Source organism: Pundamilia nyererei, unplaced genomic scaffold (genome assembly GCF_000239375.1).
Source record: "Pundamilia nyererei isolate P.nyererei 1_Seehausen unplaced genomic scaffold, PunNye1.0 scaffold00084, whole genome shotgun sequence".
NCBI classification, from domain to species: Eukaryota; Metazoa; Chordata; class Actinopteri; order Cichliformes; family Cichlidae; genus Pundamilia; species Pundamilia nyererei.
Genome location: NW_005187485.1, coordinates 853,322 through 871,727, shown reverse-complemented (window position 1 = coordinate 871,727; position 18,406 = coordinate 853,322). Strand labels below are relative to the sequence as shown.

The 18,406-nt window shown below is 41.6% G+C and overlaps 1 protein-coding gene across 5 annotated transcripts in view; it reads left to right on the top strand.

The window, feature by feature from the left end:
• hdac9b (histone deacetylase 9b) overlaps positions 1 to 17,660 on the top strand; it is a 41,958-nt gene extending 24,298 nt beyond the window's left edge. For 4 of the 5 annotated variants that reach the window (XM_013912235.1, XM_013912233.1, XM_013912234.1 and 1 more), the window contains 10 exons: positions 4,002 to 4,243; positions 4,584 to 4,755; positions 5,937 to 6,069; positions 6,168 to 6,289; positions 10,579 to 10,710; positions 11,021 to 11,136; positions 12,590 to 12,712; positions 13,435 to 13,612; positions 13,725 to 13,939; positions 16,134 to 17,660. In XM_013912235.1, coding sequence (XP_013767689.1) covers positions 4,002 to 4,243; positions 4,584 to 4,755; positions 5,937 to 6,069; positions 6,168 to 6,289; positions 10,579 to 10,710; positions 11,021 to 11,136; positions 12,590 to 12,712; positions 13,435 to 13,612; positions 13,725 to 13,939; positions 16,134 to 16,463 — 1,763 coding nt within the window. In that variant the 3' untranslated portion in view covers positions 16,464 to 17,660. The remainder of the gene's footprint in view (positions 1 to 4,001; positions 4,244 to 4,583; positions 4,756 to 5,936; positions 6,070 to 6,167; positions 6,290 to 10,578; positions 10,711 to 11,020; positions 11,137 to 12,589; positions 12,713 to 13,434; positions 13,613 to 13,724; positions 13,940 to 16,133) is intronic. The other variant, XM_005738443.1, reaches the window with a different exon arrangement.
• Positions 17,661 to 18,406: the final 746 nt, after the last annotated feature.

Here is an 18,406-nt window from a genome sequence, read left to right as displayed (position 1 = left end):
GTGCAGTTCATAGTGTTTCGTTATTTTGATGCTCAAATGGGCAAATAACTAATAAAATGCAAATTATACATAACGGTCTAGGAGCAGTATCAGCAAAGTGAAGATGGTATCCTTCTTGTTGTGCACACTCCTGTGGTTCAGTGGAAAAACACAACCACAGCTGCACTTGTAGTGATGTTTCTGGCCTTGTACGGGTTTTAATTTCATCAAGCAAAAAAAGCAGTTATTGGGAAAACTGGTGGAAGTCGAGTTACATAACAGCAACAACCTCTAATGCTGCATTTATATGAATTTCATACTTTTTGTTTGCTGAAATTTTTTTACGCTAATTTATTGATCTTAACTTTTAGAATCAAAGTGCTAATATTTACAGAATATTAGCACTTGGTTATTTCATTACAGAATTGTAATGAAATAACTGAATGTGTTCTGAATAGACTCCATAGTACATGTTGCACGAGTGCTATTGTTATTTAAACACATCTCTGAAACTAGACTAAGCCCCAGATAAGCCCTAAATAAGCATTTATGTTAATACTTGTTAACTGGTTTACCAACAGACATTTTTGAACAGAAGTGAGTGAACAGAAGCTTTATGTGCCTTTTTTCTTCAGTCTCACACAGTCTCACCATATTAATAACTCCATCCTCATTTTAATAGTCAGTTTAGAAGCTCTCAAAAAATGCTAAAGCATTATTTTAGCCTGGAAGTCAAACAAAGCCTGCGTTATTGATTTATTGTGTTAATATTTTGCAGTGTGCATCTTCATATGTCTTTTGGTATCCTCATGTGTAATAGTAGTGTCACTGGTGATGTGTCTCTCTACGATGGGAAGTCTGCTAATGTGGCCTGAGGCAAAAAAAGATAACCATCCAACATCTCAAATTAAGGCCGTGATTGTCACCCTAACCGCCACCAAGGCTAATGAGAGGCAGATCGGTTATAGAAATAAACACTTTGGGGACACTGGCGGTGCGACGCTGCACTGGGAGTGTGGTCACAGGCCATGAGTCACCCAATCCCCCCTTGGCAGGCCCTCCACAGGGAGGAATTTGGGCACGGGGCAGGGTGCTTGTTGCTCCCTTGTGCTAAAAACAAATTTGGGACCTGTCATTCATAAATCTCATGTTTACCACCGCCTAGAGACACTTCTGTGCGCTTTGTACCAATCAAGACTCATCAAAATTATCCATGATCTCCAGTCAGACCACTGAACCAGAAGTGGAAGGCTCTTCCTTGTGAGTGATCATTTAGAAAAAGGACCTGAAAGTTACATAAATGTGACACTGCTCTTTTATTTTTGCCCATGTTAAATTGAGCAGGCGGCCTCACAACTGTGACAGCCTCTTGCACATTGTCTATATTAAGACCCTGCTCAGAAAAGCACTTATATTTAGACCTAGTTACTGGTGGTTCCGTATTTTTTTGATACAGAAACAGCACATTTCGGTTTGGGTAGTTTCGAGGTGCATTTTATTTAAATGCATCTATATAACTGTAAATTTACAATAGCGGAGACGATATCCAGGGCTGTTCACGGACGATAATATTGATGATGAGAATTGTTAGTTGCAAATTGTACTTTAAAAAGGTAGATGCTTCAGTGTGGTTGGAACAGTGCCACCCTTGCTTTAGGGCTTTACTTTTTTCCTTTAACATTGTCTTTCCATTCAGCTTTATTCTTGCCAACAGAAACCAGACAAGAATAGAACAGGCACATGAGGCTGTTAAGGTTTCCTCAAGGGCCATCGCATACAGTCCTGGTTATCAAAGGTGGCTTAAGCTTTCATGGTCCTCCTCTCTCCTTCCTCCCTCTCTCCCCCTTCCCATCATGTTAAACCACTGTCTGAGATTTTGTGATGGAGACTCAGCTTGACGTGCAGATCAAAGTGGAGGTCCTTAATGCCAGTCGCAGTAAGAGTACGGAATGAAATATGAGATTAATTAGGTATCACAGTGGTGAATTCTCTCAGGCAGCAGGTGTTTTTTGTTGCTATATTTAGGTCCATTATGAAAAAGTAGCACTAATGTTGTCTGACTCTCCGAACCCTTCGACGGTTCACAGGGTCACGGCTGCTCCTGGAACAGCGTCCGCTACAAAAGAGTCCTTTGTAAAGTGCTTACAAGCCATGATTAATATTCCCTGTCAGACGGGAAGGGTTTGTTCTACAGGTGCCTGTTCTCCGCGCCTGCCGAGCTGTTGCCCTCTTCTGTCTTTTGATTGGAGCTGTTTTTAGAACACAGAGAGGAAATATACAGCACGGGAGTCCCCTCAAGCTGCCTTCACTTTTTTGAAAATGTTTTAAGACAACTTATCACCTAACCAACGATTCTCTCCCAAATATGCGTGTGTGTATTTGTGTGTGTGAGAGTGTTTGTGTTGGTGGGTTTTGTAATGCTTTCTCTCTGTCTCTCGCTCGCTCTCTCTCTAGTGGGGACTCCTTTCTTATATAAGAGGCAAAAAGCTGATATAATAGTCAACATGTCACATTGCCAATGTAGGCAGAAGATGACATGCAGTGAGACTCGATCACTGCAGAATGGGGAGACATAATTACGTCGCCAGCGTTGCCATGGCAGCGGCAAGTTACGGTGGTGGATACTAGGGTGTGGGGTTTGTCACAGACCAGGATTGCGCCACTTGCTTTTATGTTTCTATTTATAATCATCACCGCCGCATACACATGGAATGGTGGCAATGAAAAACAGGCTACACGGCAAAACAAATGGACGCCAGTGAGCTTCACAGCATCAGTGAACGGGGTGGGGGTGGAGGGTGGGGGTTTCTGCTTCCTAACTGTTGGCTACTGGCTCTTTTTTTTAGCAGGTTTAAACCTTTTTTTTGTGGCATTTTAGTGTAAAAAGTATTATTGCGTAACAGAACCCAACGAAAGATTATTATTATATGAAGTGTCAGTTTTCGCTCAGCTTTCAAAGAACAGGTGGTGTGGTATTTGTTCTCTCAGATGTGACCCTCGAGAAGATTAAGGCAATGAATGCACTCAATAACTCTCCCCTCCAGCTCCACTGGAATTTTAAGTAGCTTTGAATATTTCTCTGGTTTAAAAATGGAAGCGGCATTATACAGTCTGGACAATGCGTATCTTCCCTTGAATGTCACACCATGATCAGCATGACTAACATGTCTACTTTTCTAGCGATTGGACATTTTTATTTTATTCACTGGCCAAATGTACACACGAATACCTTTTATAATACCTAAAGCTGGTTCAGAGATGTGATTCTTCAGAAAAAAAATGTTACTTAAACTGGATAGAGTAGTGTGGATTAAAGCAAAGGCAAAGCAATAAGGAAAATATTGTACAATCACTAAACATCCTCTATGGAGAAGAGAGATGAAGTAGCCCTGTCTCCTATGTTCTTAACCAGCAATCGATTTTCTCTGTGGAACAGGCTATATATAGAGCTTGGAGACCAAAGGGATGCCCTCTCACTTTGTATCTGGCAATTACTTATAATAGAGGCAGCTCTTACCAATGCGCACATTGCAGCATCTGCACTCGAGAACAGAAAAAGAGAGATCACAGAAGCATGGATCTGCAAACTTACAGATTCCCAATCTACTTCACCTTAAATTATTTATGTTAAAAAGGGATATCTGCCTGACAGAATCCCTTTATTTATTTATCAACTGGGAAGACAGGGCTTATATAAATACTCTACATAACTACTTAAATATTTTGTTCCAAATGTCCATATGCAGCTACTCCCAGTAGACTCTGCGCTGACGGATGTGATCCCGTGTTTGTTTATAGAAACTATTATAATTGCAGGTTTCTGAGGATCATGGGATAGAATTTGCTTTTCCTTTCCGAACCTTGTCTTTCTCTCCTCTTTAGTCTTCACTTTGCTTCTGTCATCTGTAACTTTTAAGATTCCTTATAGATTCCACAAAGCCTCCTCTGATTCCGACTTGAGTTGTTGAGGGTACAATTAGGACTGACAAATCTCTTTTTGCTCTGCCGTTTCTGTGCCACAGTGGATATTAAACCAGACGTGCCATTGGCTGTGGAGCCCTTGTCTCCTTTGGACCTCCGCACAGATCTGAGGATGCTGGGGCCAGGCTCGGACCCAGGACTGTGGGAGAGGCAGCTGCAGCAGGAGCTGCTCCTCATTCAGAAACAGCAGCAAATCCAGAAGCAGCTGCTAATCAGCGAGTTCCAGAAGCAGCATGAAAAGTTGACCCGTCAGCACCAGGCTCAGCTCCAGGAGCACCTCAAGGTTAGAACAGTTGTACGGAGACACAGCACAGCACAGCACAACACAACACAACACAACACAACACAAAACAACACAAAACAGCATGACATATAGCAGATCACTAGAAAACTGTATAACTAAGGCAAACATCAAAAAAAGTGCAAAAAAGGGGAAACAACTCAGCGCAGCAGGGCAAAGTGTTGAGCAATACATTAGCTCAGCATGACTTTAGTTTTTTACCGTCAAACACAAAGTTAGCCATCATTGCAAAATAGAAAGTGCAAAATTTAGCCAAAGCCACTGTGATTTATTTTAAAAAAGTGCTGTGTTCATGCTGATGTGATGCCTACATGCTTCCCAGCTTCAGCAGGAGCTCCAGGCCATGAAACAACAGCAGGAACTTGCAGAGAAGGAGCGCCGTTTGGAGCAGCAGCAGCAGCAGCAGAGCCAGCAGGAGAAGGAGCAGGAGAAGCATCGACGAGAACACCACATTTCCAGCCTGAGCCTCAGGGGCAAGGAACGCTCCAGAGAGAGTAAGAGCTCGACACCGTCACCGCTACCAATAGTTTTTTAATATATTTTTTAAAGGACACAGATGAAAGCAAGCATGGGGCCACACGTTTTAACCCATCAATCCTTTTTTTAACACATCACATTAGCTGAACGGCTGAAGCACAATATGCATACAACAGCTGGATAGGAAAGCTTTACTACAGTAAAGCTTGGTGTTACACTCGTTAAAATATTCCCTTTGGACCAAGAACCTCTTCTGTCGCCACTATTATAAAACTTTTATAAATGTGGAAAGCATCACCTTTGTAGGTATCATGAACCTAAATATTTATTGTAATAAACACTTTCACAAAATCTTTTCCAATATCTGCTGTTATAAGTAATAGATGTACTATACAAAACAATAAAGATAAGTTAATTTAAACACATTTTACCTCTTAATCTTAGTCAGGCCGATGCTTTGGATATTTCTGTGCTTAGGTTGGTGATAATCAGTTCTCAGTCATATTAGATGCGATACAAAAGATAAATAAATACAAAATCATGGAAAGTATAATTTTCAGACTGCACAGGTGAGCGTGACTAGAGGAGAAATTGCCCTCTGGCTATTGCTTTTCTCAGTATTTGCTCAAACTGTTGGATGACGTCTGGCAACAAGGTAAACCACGCAGCTCAAATGTGCTTTAAACATCAGATAAAACGAAACAATAAAACAATAAAGCAATGATGGCAGCGATACTTAACCAGCGAATGACATAAAGTTGGCAGGTGACATTTAAGTTTAGTGTTTAGGGGAAAATGTCTTTGAACAGCACAATGAAAATCGAGCCGGATATAGTATTTCATTTCTGTTTTTACCTTATACCTAATAATAGATGAGATTTATGACTTTGTCAGGGCAAAGTTGAAACTGTACCCTGCAACTGTAACCACCTGATTTGAAAGAACATCTCTGTGCAGGATCACTCTAGCAGGACTAATATAGTGCTCTTAGACCACTAGGGGGAGATCTTCCTACATTATTTTGTTGGAGAGTCTAGTAAATATATTCTAAAAGGATTATAGAGAAGAGGGCAGATCTGAATCTCAGTTTTATGGTGAATGTGATATAGAAACAGATATCTGAAAGCAACAAGCATGGAATTATATGTTGTTAATCATAGCCCTAGGTTAACCCCAATCCCCTCCGTTCCGTGTGTTGGTCTCACAGGTGCAGTGGCTAGTACGGAAGTGAAGCAGAAACTCCAAGAGTTTCTGTTGAGCAAATCAGCTAAAGACTCTTCTAGCAATGGAGCTAATCATTCTTTCATTCAGCACCCAAAACTCTGGTATACGTAAGTGCTTTCCACTGATTTAGAGCCCGATAAAATGCCATGTTTGGGTCACACAGAAACATATATTACAGCTATTTGATTTATTCTTGTATTAACAGGTCCTCTCACCACACATCACTGGACCAAAGCTCTCCACCTCTGGGCGGCACATCGCCCACTTGCCAGTATACTCTGCCGTCGCCCGTAGAGAGCAAGGACGACTTCCCCTTGAGGAAGACAGGTTTGCTAATTTGCAAATGCAGACACCACTGAAATAAAAATGCAAATACATATGAATACTGTACATACATAAATATACAGCCATCTAATTTAACTATTTCAGTGTGCTTTCTTCTGCTAGTCATTTTATTACTTTCTAAAGATTAGGCTCATTGCGCCCACCCCCGTGTTTCCTCTAGGGCTCAACACAAAACATGCGAAAGTTAACTTGTTTTTTTCTTTTTTTGTCTTCTTGATTCTTTTTTTGGATCATTTTAAAACCTGATAGACAGACACGGGCACTGCAATTTTCACATGTTTTTCTTTCACAAGCATAGATCTGCTGTTTTTTTGTGCTAATATTAGCTTGCCAATATTAGCTTAACAAGGCCCACATTTTTCCCTATGTTATAATAATAAACCCAGTTCAAAGGCCTCTCTGAAGCTGATTAGCGGTAAATGAAAGAATTATGGCAGAATAATTTCTCCTGACTTACGGGCTTTAAAAACTATTTAAAAAAAACACAGGTTGTCACTAAAAAGCAGCTCAGGTTTGTTGGTTTAAAGTTTGAGGAGTTCCTGCAGCTCTTGGTTTGCAAAAGCATAAAAGCTTGCCAGGTTAAAAGCTTCATAATTTGGCAATGAGGTTATCAAATTATATTGTCTTCTTTTCCCTTCTGTGTCTCTTTTAATTACACTGGAAAACAGTTCTACTTGTTGAGTTATTTAACTACAGGCCTGTCGTGTTGTGCGTGTACACAATTTGGAGATCAGGAAGAAGAATTATACCTTATAAAATAAAGCCAGTTCATGTCAAGAGCAAATATTAGAAAGGTAAATGAAAGCTGTGTGAAATTTTAGTTATATTGCATCTTGATCTCTGATGTGCGTTACTGTTTTGTGAAGTGGAGGAGGAATATCTCCTCTAAATATCTATTTACACTTTTGAGACGTACCTTTAGACAAAGACACGATGTAAGGGGTGCAACAAGTGGAAAATCATTTATCTAACACAACAGAGAGACTGTTTATGGCATTGTTTGCATTTCAGTGCGAGTACAGAAAGGCCCATTTAAACAAATAAAAGGGGGAAGGATAACAGTTCGTTCTCCCCGCTTCTCAGACACATTCGTGCATCCATTTATGGCTCAGTCGCTTGCACTGATAAATCTACTTCTAACCCTCTAACCCTTTGGATTCCTGGATCTATATGTGGTCATTTCCTGCTCAGGCCTTCCTCCCCCACTTCCTGCCTGTCTTCATTAAAGCCCTCTGAGAGCTTGGCACGCGAGGGGGATGCACAAAGGTAGTGTTGTTCCCCGAACCACCGGCTGTCACTGATAGCTGATTGGCAGGTGTTGCCGTCTTAGAACTGGCACTGGCAGGATGAACCTCGACAGGACTGTTTGTTTAAGCAAAGATAGCTCTCTCAAAACAAAGTGGAGAAGACTCGAGTGCGCCGCGTTAGACTCCCCGCTGCTTCAGTCGGACGGGCGACTCAGCATCCTCTTTTACTCTTTGGCTCTGAGGTTAACGATGAGGTTTGCGATGCATGTGCAGCGTTTATTTCACAAGCTCATAACTTGGTGATCAGTAGCTGTCTTTTCTCATATTCAAGTGAGCTTTTTGCATTTAATTCCTCACCCTTAAAAAAGGGAACCAAGTGCTTACCCTAAACAAATGTTGTGTTTTTTAGGAAAACCTTGAAACCAACTGAAATTTAGTAAATGAGTAACAGTGAACGAGTGCAAACCTGTTAGATTATTAGTCTCTAATTATGACCTCTGCTATTAGGTGCCCTGATAATAGTTGGTAAATCTTGCCTAAAAGTAAACAATAGTGTTAGTGTCATTGTCGCTATTTTACTCACTCAAGTAGTTTAAAGAATTTTACATGATTAACTTGTTTACTCGGTATATATCCTCTTTGTTTCAATTCCTGGTACTGCAACAGGCCGAGGGCACGCGATAGTCTGTGGCAAGAATAGTTGCAGCTTAGCAGTAAGAAGTGCAACACCCTCCCTAGTCTTGACCCAGTTACTAAATGTGTGCATTCAGCAGGTGCAGGAAAGATTTTCAAAAATAATCCTGCAAAGGTAAAACTGTAAAAAGCCCCAAGTAAAACAAAGTGAGGTTTGTGTGGAGCCTCTCTGTGCTAAGAATATAATCGGATTTTTGTATCTGAAAGATTTATTAAAAGAAATTAAGGTGCTGATCCTAAAAGATTGAACGTCTAAGGTGAAAAGGAATGCACCTTTGGCCAAAAAAAATGTTTCTGAAATAATGAGCACTATTACTTTTTTTTTCTGTTCAGCATTAATTAAAACAAGGATGCCCAAACCAATGCATAGCTGGCCTCCTTATGTAGAGAACACACACCTTAGCTTTCCACTCAGCCATCTGTCCAGGTCCAATCTCTAATGGGTACAAGTGCTCACAGTGACAGCGGAGCTAAAGTTCTGATTAAGTGGCGATAACGTAAGGAGATTGATTTACGACCGCACAGTAATGTTGTCATCAACTGAGACGTCGGAACAGAAGTGACCCAGGTGCTCAGAGTTTATGCTTTTCCGCCGCCATCATTACCTCCTGTTGCACTGCGTATCCGGGCTTTTTTTTTCCATAGAGACCAGTGAGAAAGTGTTTGTTCACAAGCTGCTGTCTGGCGTTCCCGTGGCGACCAATTGGGATGCGTAGCTTGGTGGCAGCAGCGTGTAAAAATAGAAAGCAATCAAGGCAGCAGGGCGTGAAGCAAATTCATAAGACTCCCAACAGCGTTTTCTCTCCATTTATCTCTCCTGCCTCCTTTCTTCCTCCCTCGCTCTCTTTCATTCTACCTCACACCCACAGGATTAGAGGTCTGTGCCACGTATTAGGGAAGAGGGTTTTGCTGCTTTTGACAAAAGCCAGAAATAGCAGCATTTGGCCCACTCTCCTAGCTTTGCCCCCATCACTTCTCCCTCTCCTCCTCCCTACAGTGTTCCCTATGTAAAGTATATCTGTATATTGTACATGTCGGAAGGCCTGTTTAATTATTGATCCGCTAAATAATTGAAACAGGTTGGCTATTGTGTAACAGAGGGTTTACATAACTTTAGCACAGCTTTGTGCTCTGGCTTTCAGTCAAAAAATCAGCTTATCCATTCTGCTTATTTATTTATGTGTGAAGGTAGCTGCAGTTTTTCATTCCTAAAAGGTTGACGGGAAGTCTTTGCAAGACATAACTAACAGAGTCACGGTTCAGTGGTCGTAAAAGTGTTGCATCCATATAAGCGATGGTTACATGATTCAAAATGAATTCCTTTCTATGATTCATCCTCTGGTCCTTGTTTATCTCTTTCTTCGTCAAATGCGTCAAAGATATAGTTCTTCCAACAACCTTAATGATCATGTCATCAGTACTTATTTAAAGGGTCTATTTGTTTTTTGCTTCCCATTCTTAACATTTACCTCCAGTCTGTTTATCTATAGGCATTGATTTGCATGGCAAAAATTCATTCTCAGTTGCCAATTTTTGTCAAAAATTTGTAGAAAAAGTCATCTCGGGTATCTTACAAAAGTTTGGTGATTATATTGAAGCATTATTAGAATAGCAGTCTTGGACCAGACCATTCCTGCTGAGTAAATTTGACCCACTTAAAAAGTGTTCAAATAAAATAAAATGAGCCAAAACGTCAACATTTGATCAACATATTTAATCCATAATAAAGAAAAATGGGAAAGTCTGAAAGCATTGTCTGTCATGAAGGATACTGGTGGTCAGCGCCGAGGGGGAAGTGCATTAATAATAAGTCTGGATCACTTGAGGCCAGGCTGTGTGTGAGTGAGGCTTTTTGGTAATGTGCTCTGATTGTGTATTTGGGTATCTCTGGTTCGCATTAGGAAGAGGAGAGTGTGGGGAGAGCCTCAAACATCTGCCATGTTTTTGTGTTAGTTTAACTGTTGCTACTGTATCAGACTGTGGTCACCAGGGCGGCAGGTAGCGGACTATTTCACTTAGAGCCTGTGTGTTGCTCAACCTAATTTAGTCCAGATGAGGTGGAAATGGGCCCAATCCTGACTCATTTAATTTATCTGAAACCTGCTTGGAAATTCTACGAAACTGAAGTTGTAACATGTCAGGGCATGACAACAATGCTTTTTTTTTGGACATATTTATATTTCGTTTTAAGTTAGTCTTGTTATTTATTCTTTCATTGATACATTCCATTACTGAGGCTGTATAAACACATCCTGTTTGAATACACTCACATGATAGCATAACTTATCTCCATACGATCCAGACTTACTGAAAAATGTCTTTTATTTTTAGCCTCCGAGCCCAACCTAAAGGTACGATCCAGACTGAAGCAGAAGGTGGCGGAGAGGAGAAGCAGCCCCATGCTAAAGAGGAGAGATGGAAACATCATGACTCCTTACAAAAAGAGGGCTTTGGAGCTAATGGGTGTGTAACATAACCGACTACGTGTTGAATTCCTTTTTTTCTGTTACGTGTGCAGACAATCTTCAATAGCTTATTATCACTTCTTAAAATATTATCTAGAAGCAACACAAGCATATGTTGTAGTATTATAATTACATGATGGCTATTGCACTTTGATGTAAAAAAAAAATACCATTGTAATCAGGCAGCTGTGACCATACGCATTAAGCTGTCGTGAGGCTTACAGCTGTTTTGCTAAGCCTCAGTGCATGTGTGTTGTGTGCAGAGTGTGAGCACGCATACTGCGTCTAACTCCTTGATGTTTTTGTAGATTCTACGCCCACTAACAGTGCCCCTGGCTCTGGCCCCAGCTCTCCCATAGGGGCTTCAAGTGCCTTGGGGGCTGAAAATGGACCCTCCTCTCTGCCTACTACCACAAAAACGGAGGTATGTTTATAAATCATACGCACTGCAACTGTTGTGCCAAAAAAATAAAGCAGCAGGGTCTAAATTCTTAAGCGTTTCTGCAGGCATATCATTTGAATAGCAAAAAATAATCATTTAAAGTCAGGGCACTAAACGGCTCTCTGCCCTTCTGCTTGCAGCTATAAAAACAGCCAGTTGTCCCTCCGTCTGTTACACTTCAGTGAAAATGGCTCCCTACACTGACATTAAATGGGCACAGCTCGACCCACATGCTGATTGCCCATGTTTTCTTCTATAAAGATGGCACTATGTAGGAAAATAAATTTAGCCCGTCTTAAAATGCTAAGTGTAAAAGCAGCAAAGTGTACATCTTTTTTCTATCAAACATTTTTTTTTCTTACCAGATGTACTTTAGAATTCATTTTATGCTTTGCAAAGTAAGAAAATCTGTAGTTTGACTGCAAGGCTGCTGTTGGCTTGTCGTTGTGTTCCTGTCACCGGCCTGGCTGCATTCCTATACTGATTTGTTCTGAGGCGTTTCCCAATAGATTCATGGCTGAGTTACTGACCAGAGCTCCCCTCAGATTGAGTTCACAAAGCAGGCCATTATAAAGTGTGGCAGATATGACACATCTCTGAACAATCTTAACAGAGCAGCTGTGTTTTGCTTAACCATCACTGTTTACTCTCCCTGGGACCTCCAGTGACACAGAGAAGGGAGAGACGCCCTGACATCGGGCTGAAGGTTGGGGCTTAGGGAGACAGTCAAACTGTGGATTTTAATTGATATCCCAGGCACTGGTAGCCAAAGACACCCAGATGCTAACAACATAAACACACAGGACTGCTATTGTATCGGCCCTAGCCGGGGCTCTCATGCGAGACACCGGTGGACTGCGGGGCTGCTCATGGACCTCATGCCTGTTGCAAAAGCAAGGCGTGTTTGTGCACCGTTACATTAGGTATCCTTTTTCAGAGGGAACAGGTCCCTCGGGTCAAATACGGGCCGGATATCCACATACAGGTCACTGAGTACTGGTAGGGGTTGGAAGGATAAACATGGCTGTTCCAAAACCACATGCTGGTCCACTGCTCAGCTGGGTACAGGAAGTATGCCCCATTGCTGATGTTCTCAGAGAGAGTAGCTTGAGGGTGGGGACTGGGGAGTAGGAACAGGCAGAGGGCTGGCTAGGGACTGAGGAGCTGAGGATAAAACGGTAGATTTAGAGGTTTGCATTGCTTTATAATAGCATACCATCCTCAGTGGTGCCATTATTTTCCTAAACGCCAAACATTAAAACTCATACCTCTTTGTTTGCAGTGAGGAGGGCTGTTATTTATCATAGGTCATTATGGTCATGGCTGTGCTCATGTTGGCTTGTGAAACTGTGCTCAGCTGGATTCCTAAATCTGCAACCTCCTGTTAAATTTTGTCTCTTTCTCTCTTTTGCTTTATTCCACATGTTTGATGTAGAGATGGCCTTCCCAGCCAAGACTGTTCCGACCAGAGGGCTCTGTCCCCATGCTGAGCTTATACACATCTCCCTCTTTACCCAACATCTCCTTGGGGCTTTCTACTGCATCCTCGCCAATTAGTGTGAGTACCACTTTTGCACACTTACTCGTACAAGAAATCTTTCTGCATACACCAGTGTAGCCATTTAGTCAGCGTCAACGTTTCAACTCGCTCTGTAGGTTGTAAAACCTGCCATCAGTGACTGTCTGGGTGCACAGGTCACTGACCTGCGGCCCCAAATGATTTTATCGACCTTAGATAAATATTGTTCTGGGTCAGGCGTGCTCTTATCCTCCCCTGTTACCTCATTTATCACAGCTTTTAAAAAAGTCTAAGTCCACTCAAGTGCAGCTCCTGATAGCACAACACGTGATATATCATCTTTTAGTTCTCTGGCACATTCCACAGCGTTCTGTGCATCAGCTTCTTCTAACCATCAATGGTCCGATTTCACTCTTAGCTTTACTCATATATGCAACAAGAGCAATTTTCATTCATAAAAAAAGCTATTATTGAAGTAGACATGTTAAAGAAATGGTCTTAATAATAACATATACTTCATTGATCCCCGTGGGGAAATTACTCTCTCTGCATTTGACCCATTCACTCAGTGAAGCAGTGGGCAGCCAATAAGCAGGCGCACCAGGGAGCAGTGTGTAGGGACGGTACCTTGCTCAGAGGTACCTCAGGGGAGCCGTTCAGTGGATTAGAACCCCCAACCTTCCGACCACTAACTCACAGTTTTAGAGATTCACTTCTGTTTCCCTAAGATTTACAACTTTTAATCTTTACTCTTCTATCAGGCTGCTATGGGGTTGAAAGACAGATCAACAGAAATCAAGCACGGGCTGCCTGGGCACCTGCTGGGCCCTGTGCCCCTTCAGACAGGCCTGGAGTCTAAGGTGAGCCCCAGCCACCAGGCTCTCCTCCAACACCTCCTCCAGAAGGAGCAAATGAGGCAGCAGAAGATACTCTCCTCTGGTAAGATTGTGCCAAGTATATTATTTTATACATTGTACAACTTTATTACGTCATTTATATGTCATGAATTTGGGAGAAACTTAATAAGAGATTTTGTTTTTCTTTTGACAAGGCCAAGGCTCCATGTCATCACACTCTCAGTCCCCCCTGGCCATGAAGGATCGTCCCTCCAGCACTCGGCCAAAACTACCAAAACACCGGCCCTTGAACAGAACCCAGTCAGCACCGCTGCCTCAGAACACACTGGCTCAACTTGTCATCCAGCAGCAACACCAGCACTTCCTGGAGAAACAGAAACAATACCAGCAGCAGGTCCATATAAATAAGGTACAGTACTAGTCATCAATATTAATGCGCACGGGAGGATTTTGACTTTCAAATATCTTTTCACAGCATTTTGTATTCCTGTTTGGGCCTCACAGGGTCTTGTTTTACTGCAGGGAGTCTGATTTAATCATTTCGAGCACACAAATGCTCCTCTATTTTTAGCCTTTTGTAAAAGCATCCGTGGCCGCTCAAGTTTACTGACCTGGGCCGTTGCCTGTTCTTCCCTGAAGTCCTTGTGTTATTTCTGCAAGGCCAGGACCTTTTGCCTGACTTCAAATGGGGAAGAAATCCTTCCCCTGCACTAATTTTGTTATCATAACTTAAGGCATCAGTGCTGTTCACATGCTAACTCTGTGAAATTCAATTCAGCTTAGATCAAATGAAGAAAAAAAAAAGTGCCCAGAATGCATTTTGTTCCTTTGTGGCAATATTTGTGTTTCTGCGAGCTGGCCGAGGCGACCTCCCAATACACTGAGTCTAATTATGCTGCTGAGGGACGTGTGCGAGGTGGCAGACACTGTGAAAGGCTGCATTGTGTGAGCTCTCATACTGATGTGTCCCAACACTCAGCCCTGCTAGAGCCATGGGAACCATAGAACAGCTTAAACCTTGAAATAATAAAAAGCACAAAGCTCCACAAGCTGGATTTTGGTGGTGCAGTACAGACGCACAACTTTAACAGTTTTTGTAACAAAACATGTGCCTGAAAGTCAAAAATTTGTTTTAAAATCATATTATCATCTTATTAAGTATTCTGTGAATCTGATTCTATTGGGAGGTTTGGAAGAATAGGGACATATTGTGTAGAAAAATGTGAACAGGTTTGGCTCTGATCACTCAGGCCAATGAGATCGCAAATAAAGCCTCTTTAAGTGGAGGTTATAAATGGCCTCTAATCAGGGATGAGCCCTCAGTGTTTATTGAGAGGGATCTCTGAAACATTGCCCTAATTAATTTCCTAGCAGAGGCTTGTCTACAGCTGCTTTGAAACGTCCTTTAGTGCCAGCAACAGTAGGGGGCACTAATGGAAATTTAGAAGCGCTTAGGGATCTTAGGAAGGGGCATGAACTCTGATTACTAGTGCCAAGCTAAGGAGGCTAATTCCTGTAGCTGAAAGGGTATTTATATACAGATTCTGTAGGCTGTAATGTTATTTGTTACCAGCCATTTAGAGGGAAAGACTTTCCTGTCTGTTTCTGGAGCCCCCCTGTGGTCAAATAATCATATTATGGCACTGTTAGCTGCCATTGAGCAAAGCCCCAAGACACAAGTATGGAGAATTGTAGCTGTGATTGGTGAAAGAACATTTGTAATGGGAGTATGAAAAAGAAGAAGAAGTGCTATGCTAAATAAATGATCCAGGTTGAGAGTGTAATATGATGTGCTCACAGATGCCAGTAGAGAGGATGCTGCGGGGAGAATGTTGTCTTATGTTTTCTCTTCTCCCTGCAGCAGAACTGTGCAGAATATAAACTATTTTTTAAAGAATAAAACATGATTTGCAGTTGGCAAGACCTTTTTACGTGTTAGGCTTTATATTATAATGCAACTAAGTGACACTAATCCCCTTTAATGGTCCAGTCACTGCTACAGAATATTTATTTATGCACATAAAAGGCAGGAATAATGGCTAATCTACCCGCAACCCTCCTAAATGCATCAGTCAGAAACATTTCATTCATAGGTGGCCTTACCTTAAACAGATATTGGTGTTTGATTGCGCTTGTCAAAAGAAATACAGAATTTAGTTTTCTATTATTCCAAATAATGTACATGTCAGGGTCCTTTCCAGCTCTAAAGTGTTTCTTTTTTGATCCAATGTAAGAAAAACATATTTTTGTTGCAATACATGATGTAGAACCATGAAATACTTGAAAGACATTGTGTGTTTTATTTTAGTTTTTGTAGTTTTAAAATGGGGAATGACGTAGTTACAGGGACTGTGAAGTGTTTGCTTTATTTGATTACCAAATAATGACTGAGGTTTTTTTTTTTTGTTGCATGTCTTATTAATATTATGACTATAAATAGACTTATGAGGACAATACCTTTGTTTTTAAAAGCTGCAATTCTGGTTATAAAGCCAGAAACCTCAAGTTCGAGTTATTTTTGCTTTTCTCTCATTGAAGATTGATTTTTGGCGACCGTTGACTGTGGGATAGCACCGTTAATATTAAGGCAATATGTTTTGCAGCTGTTGTCCAAGTCCATTGAGCAGTTACGTCAGCCCAGCGCACACCTGCAGGAATCGGAGGAAGAGCAGGAGGAGCAGCACAGAGAGGAAGTAGAGGGCATGCAGGAGGACAGGCTGCCCCCTGGAGGTGTTATCCGGAAGCATACGCTCAGCAGTAGCAGCAGCGGCTCGAGCAGCGAGCTCCCAGACACTCACTACGGGGTCATCAAGGTCAAAGAGGAGCCAGCTGATAGTGAGGATGAGGCTCTGACCAATCAGAGCTTAGAGTCAGAGCAGAGCACCTATCTCCACCAGGTCAAAGGGAGACTGGTGATAAGAGCCATGATCTGAGAGGGGAAGAGGATGAGATCACACACTTGCAACATTCGCAAATAAAGAAGTCTTTAAAAAGATGCACATCTGCAGACAACACATGCACACATACATACGCACACACACGCACGTGCACACAGCAGCTATTGCACAGTAGGCCAGCTCTCCTTGTCATGACATATGACCCCTTTTCACTCAGCTGCAGCCTCACTCGTCCTACACTCTTAAAACTCTCCATTTGTGATTTTTTTGTGCAGTGATCTCTGTAAGATATGTACGTTTCACTTGTGTAAATATGAAAAAAAAAAAAAAATTTAGACCGTTGTTTTTAAGAGCTGCTTTGGTCTTTTTGAGTCTGCTCAGCCGGCAAAACGTTGTGTGTACATATCCTGTGGATTCGGCATCAAAATGATTTCTAGAGGGAAGTTTGAGCAGGTGTACAGCTTTAAAGAGCCACCTTTTGTTCCCATTGTGTATTTTTTTGTTGTTTTTCTTTTGTTGTTTTTTGGATAAAATATTTGAATTCTCTGCTATCCACTCCATCATCGTGTAAGTCAGTAAGTCCTCACAGTACATACCGCATTGTTCTCGAAAATCTGTGATGATGTTCCATGTTAAATGGTCTCAGACCTGAAATAATAAACATCTGTCTTAGAAAGAATGTACACTTAAATCCTAAGGAGGACGCTCCCTTGGGTTGGCTTTTGTGCTGGGAGTGATATTGCCACTGCTCACATTGCAATTTGAAGGATAAAGCACTGTAGCCCTTATTGGGTGTGCAGACACATCCCGAGTCTCCATGTCTCTTACTCTCTTAGCAGTACCAGAGCTGGGGTTCTGTGTTAAGCTGAGCTCTCCTCCCTCCGTCTCTCCTCTGGGTCCAAATCAAAGCTCGGCCCAGTTCCTGCCCAGCTTTCAGCAGAGGAGTCAGACAGAGAGAACGAGAGAGAGAGGGCCGGGCAGGAAATGCCTTCTAGAAGCCAGGAGTTGGAGTGATTCATGTGTGCAGGAATGTTGAGAGAGGAGGACCTAGGGTTGGAGGAGTCCAAGGGGCCAGGCTTAAGAATTGATTTACTGTCAAAGCGAATTACAAAGTGAGTGGGGATATGGTTAAGGGAGTCCTTTTTAAAGGGAATCGCTTCCTCTGTATTCCCCTGTGGCATGCTTACCTCAACATGCAGGTTTGATGTTACTTCAATAAAAAAAAAATTCAATTAAAAAAAAAACAAAATAAAAAAACTGGACGGGACCTCGCTTCTCCGTTATTTTTTGTGAACCCGTTTCCCCCGAAGTGCCCATTGCGACATGTATAGTCTGTCTTAAGGTGATCAATCAGTTGTATTGCATAGCTGTGAACCTTCCTGTTTCATTTATGCTGTCGGCTAAATGTTTTAAAAAAACAAAACAAAACAAAAAAACCATGAATAAAAACTAAAAGAGGTAGTGTAAGGTTCTGTGTTTGGATTCATGTGAAATCAAAACTGTCTGTCTTATTCTGTACATTCAGATTGTCCAGTTTTAATGTTTTTAGTGTAAGTAAACACAATCAGAACAATGTGAGTCTTGTTCTCTTGCTCCTTTGATTTGGTTGTAATGAGAACTCCTTTGCTGCCAGTGGGTGTGGAGGTGGGGAGGTGCGGGGGTCCTGTGGTCTGTTCATAGCAGTTTGCATTTCTTCTCTTTGTTGCCTTGCGTGATAAACCTTTCTTTTTTTTTAAAAAATAAAGTTAATTTACCTCTGACTTTTTTTGTATTTTTTCTGATTATAAAGTGAAAGTAGAAAACATCATAAAAAAAGCCCCCAAAGCATATCCACAAACACTTAAGGTTTTTAATCATTTTGAAATTAACATCACAAACAGGTTTCCTAAATCATTAGCCAAGCTTGCTTTTCCCACAGTCGTATTGCCCAGCCTTATATTGCAAGGAGATCTACTTTTTAAAGGGAGCTTAAGGGACTT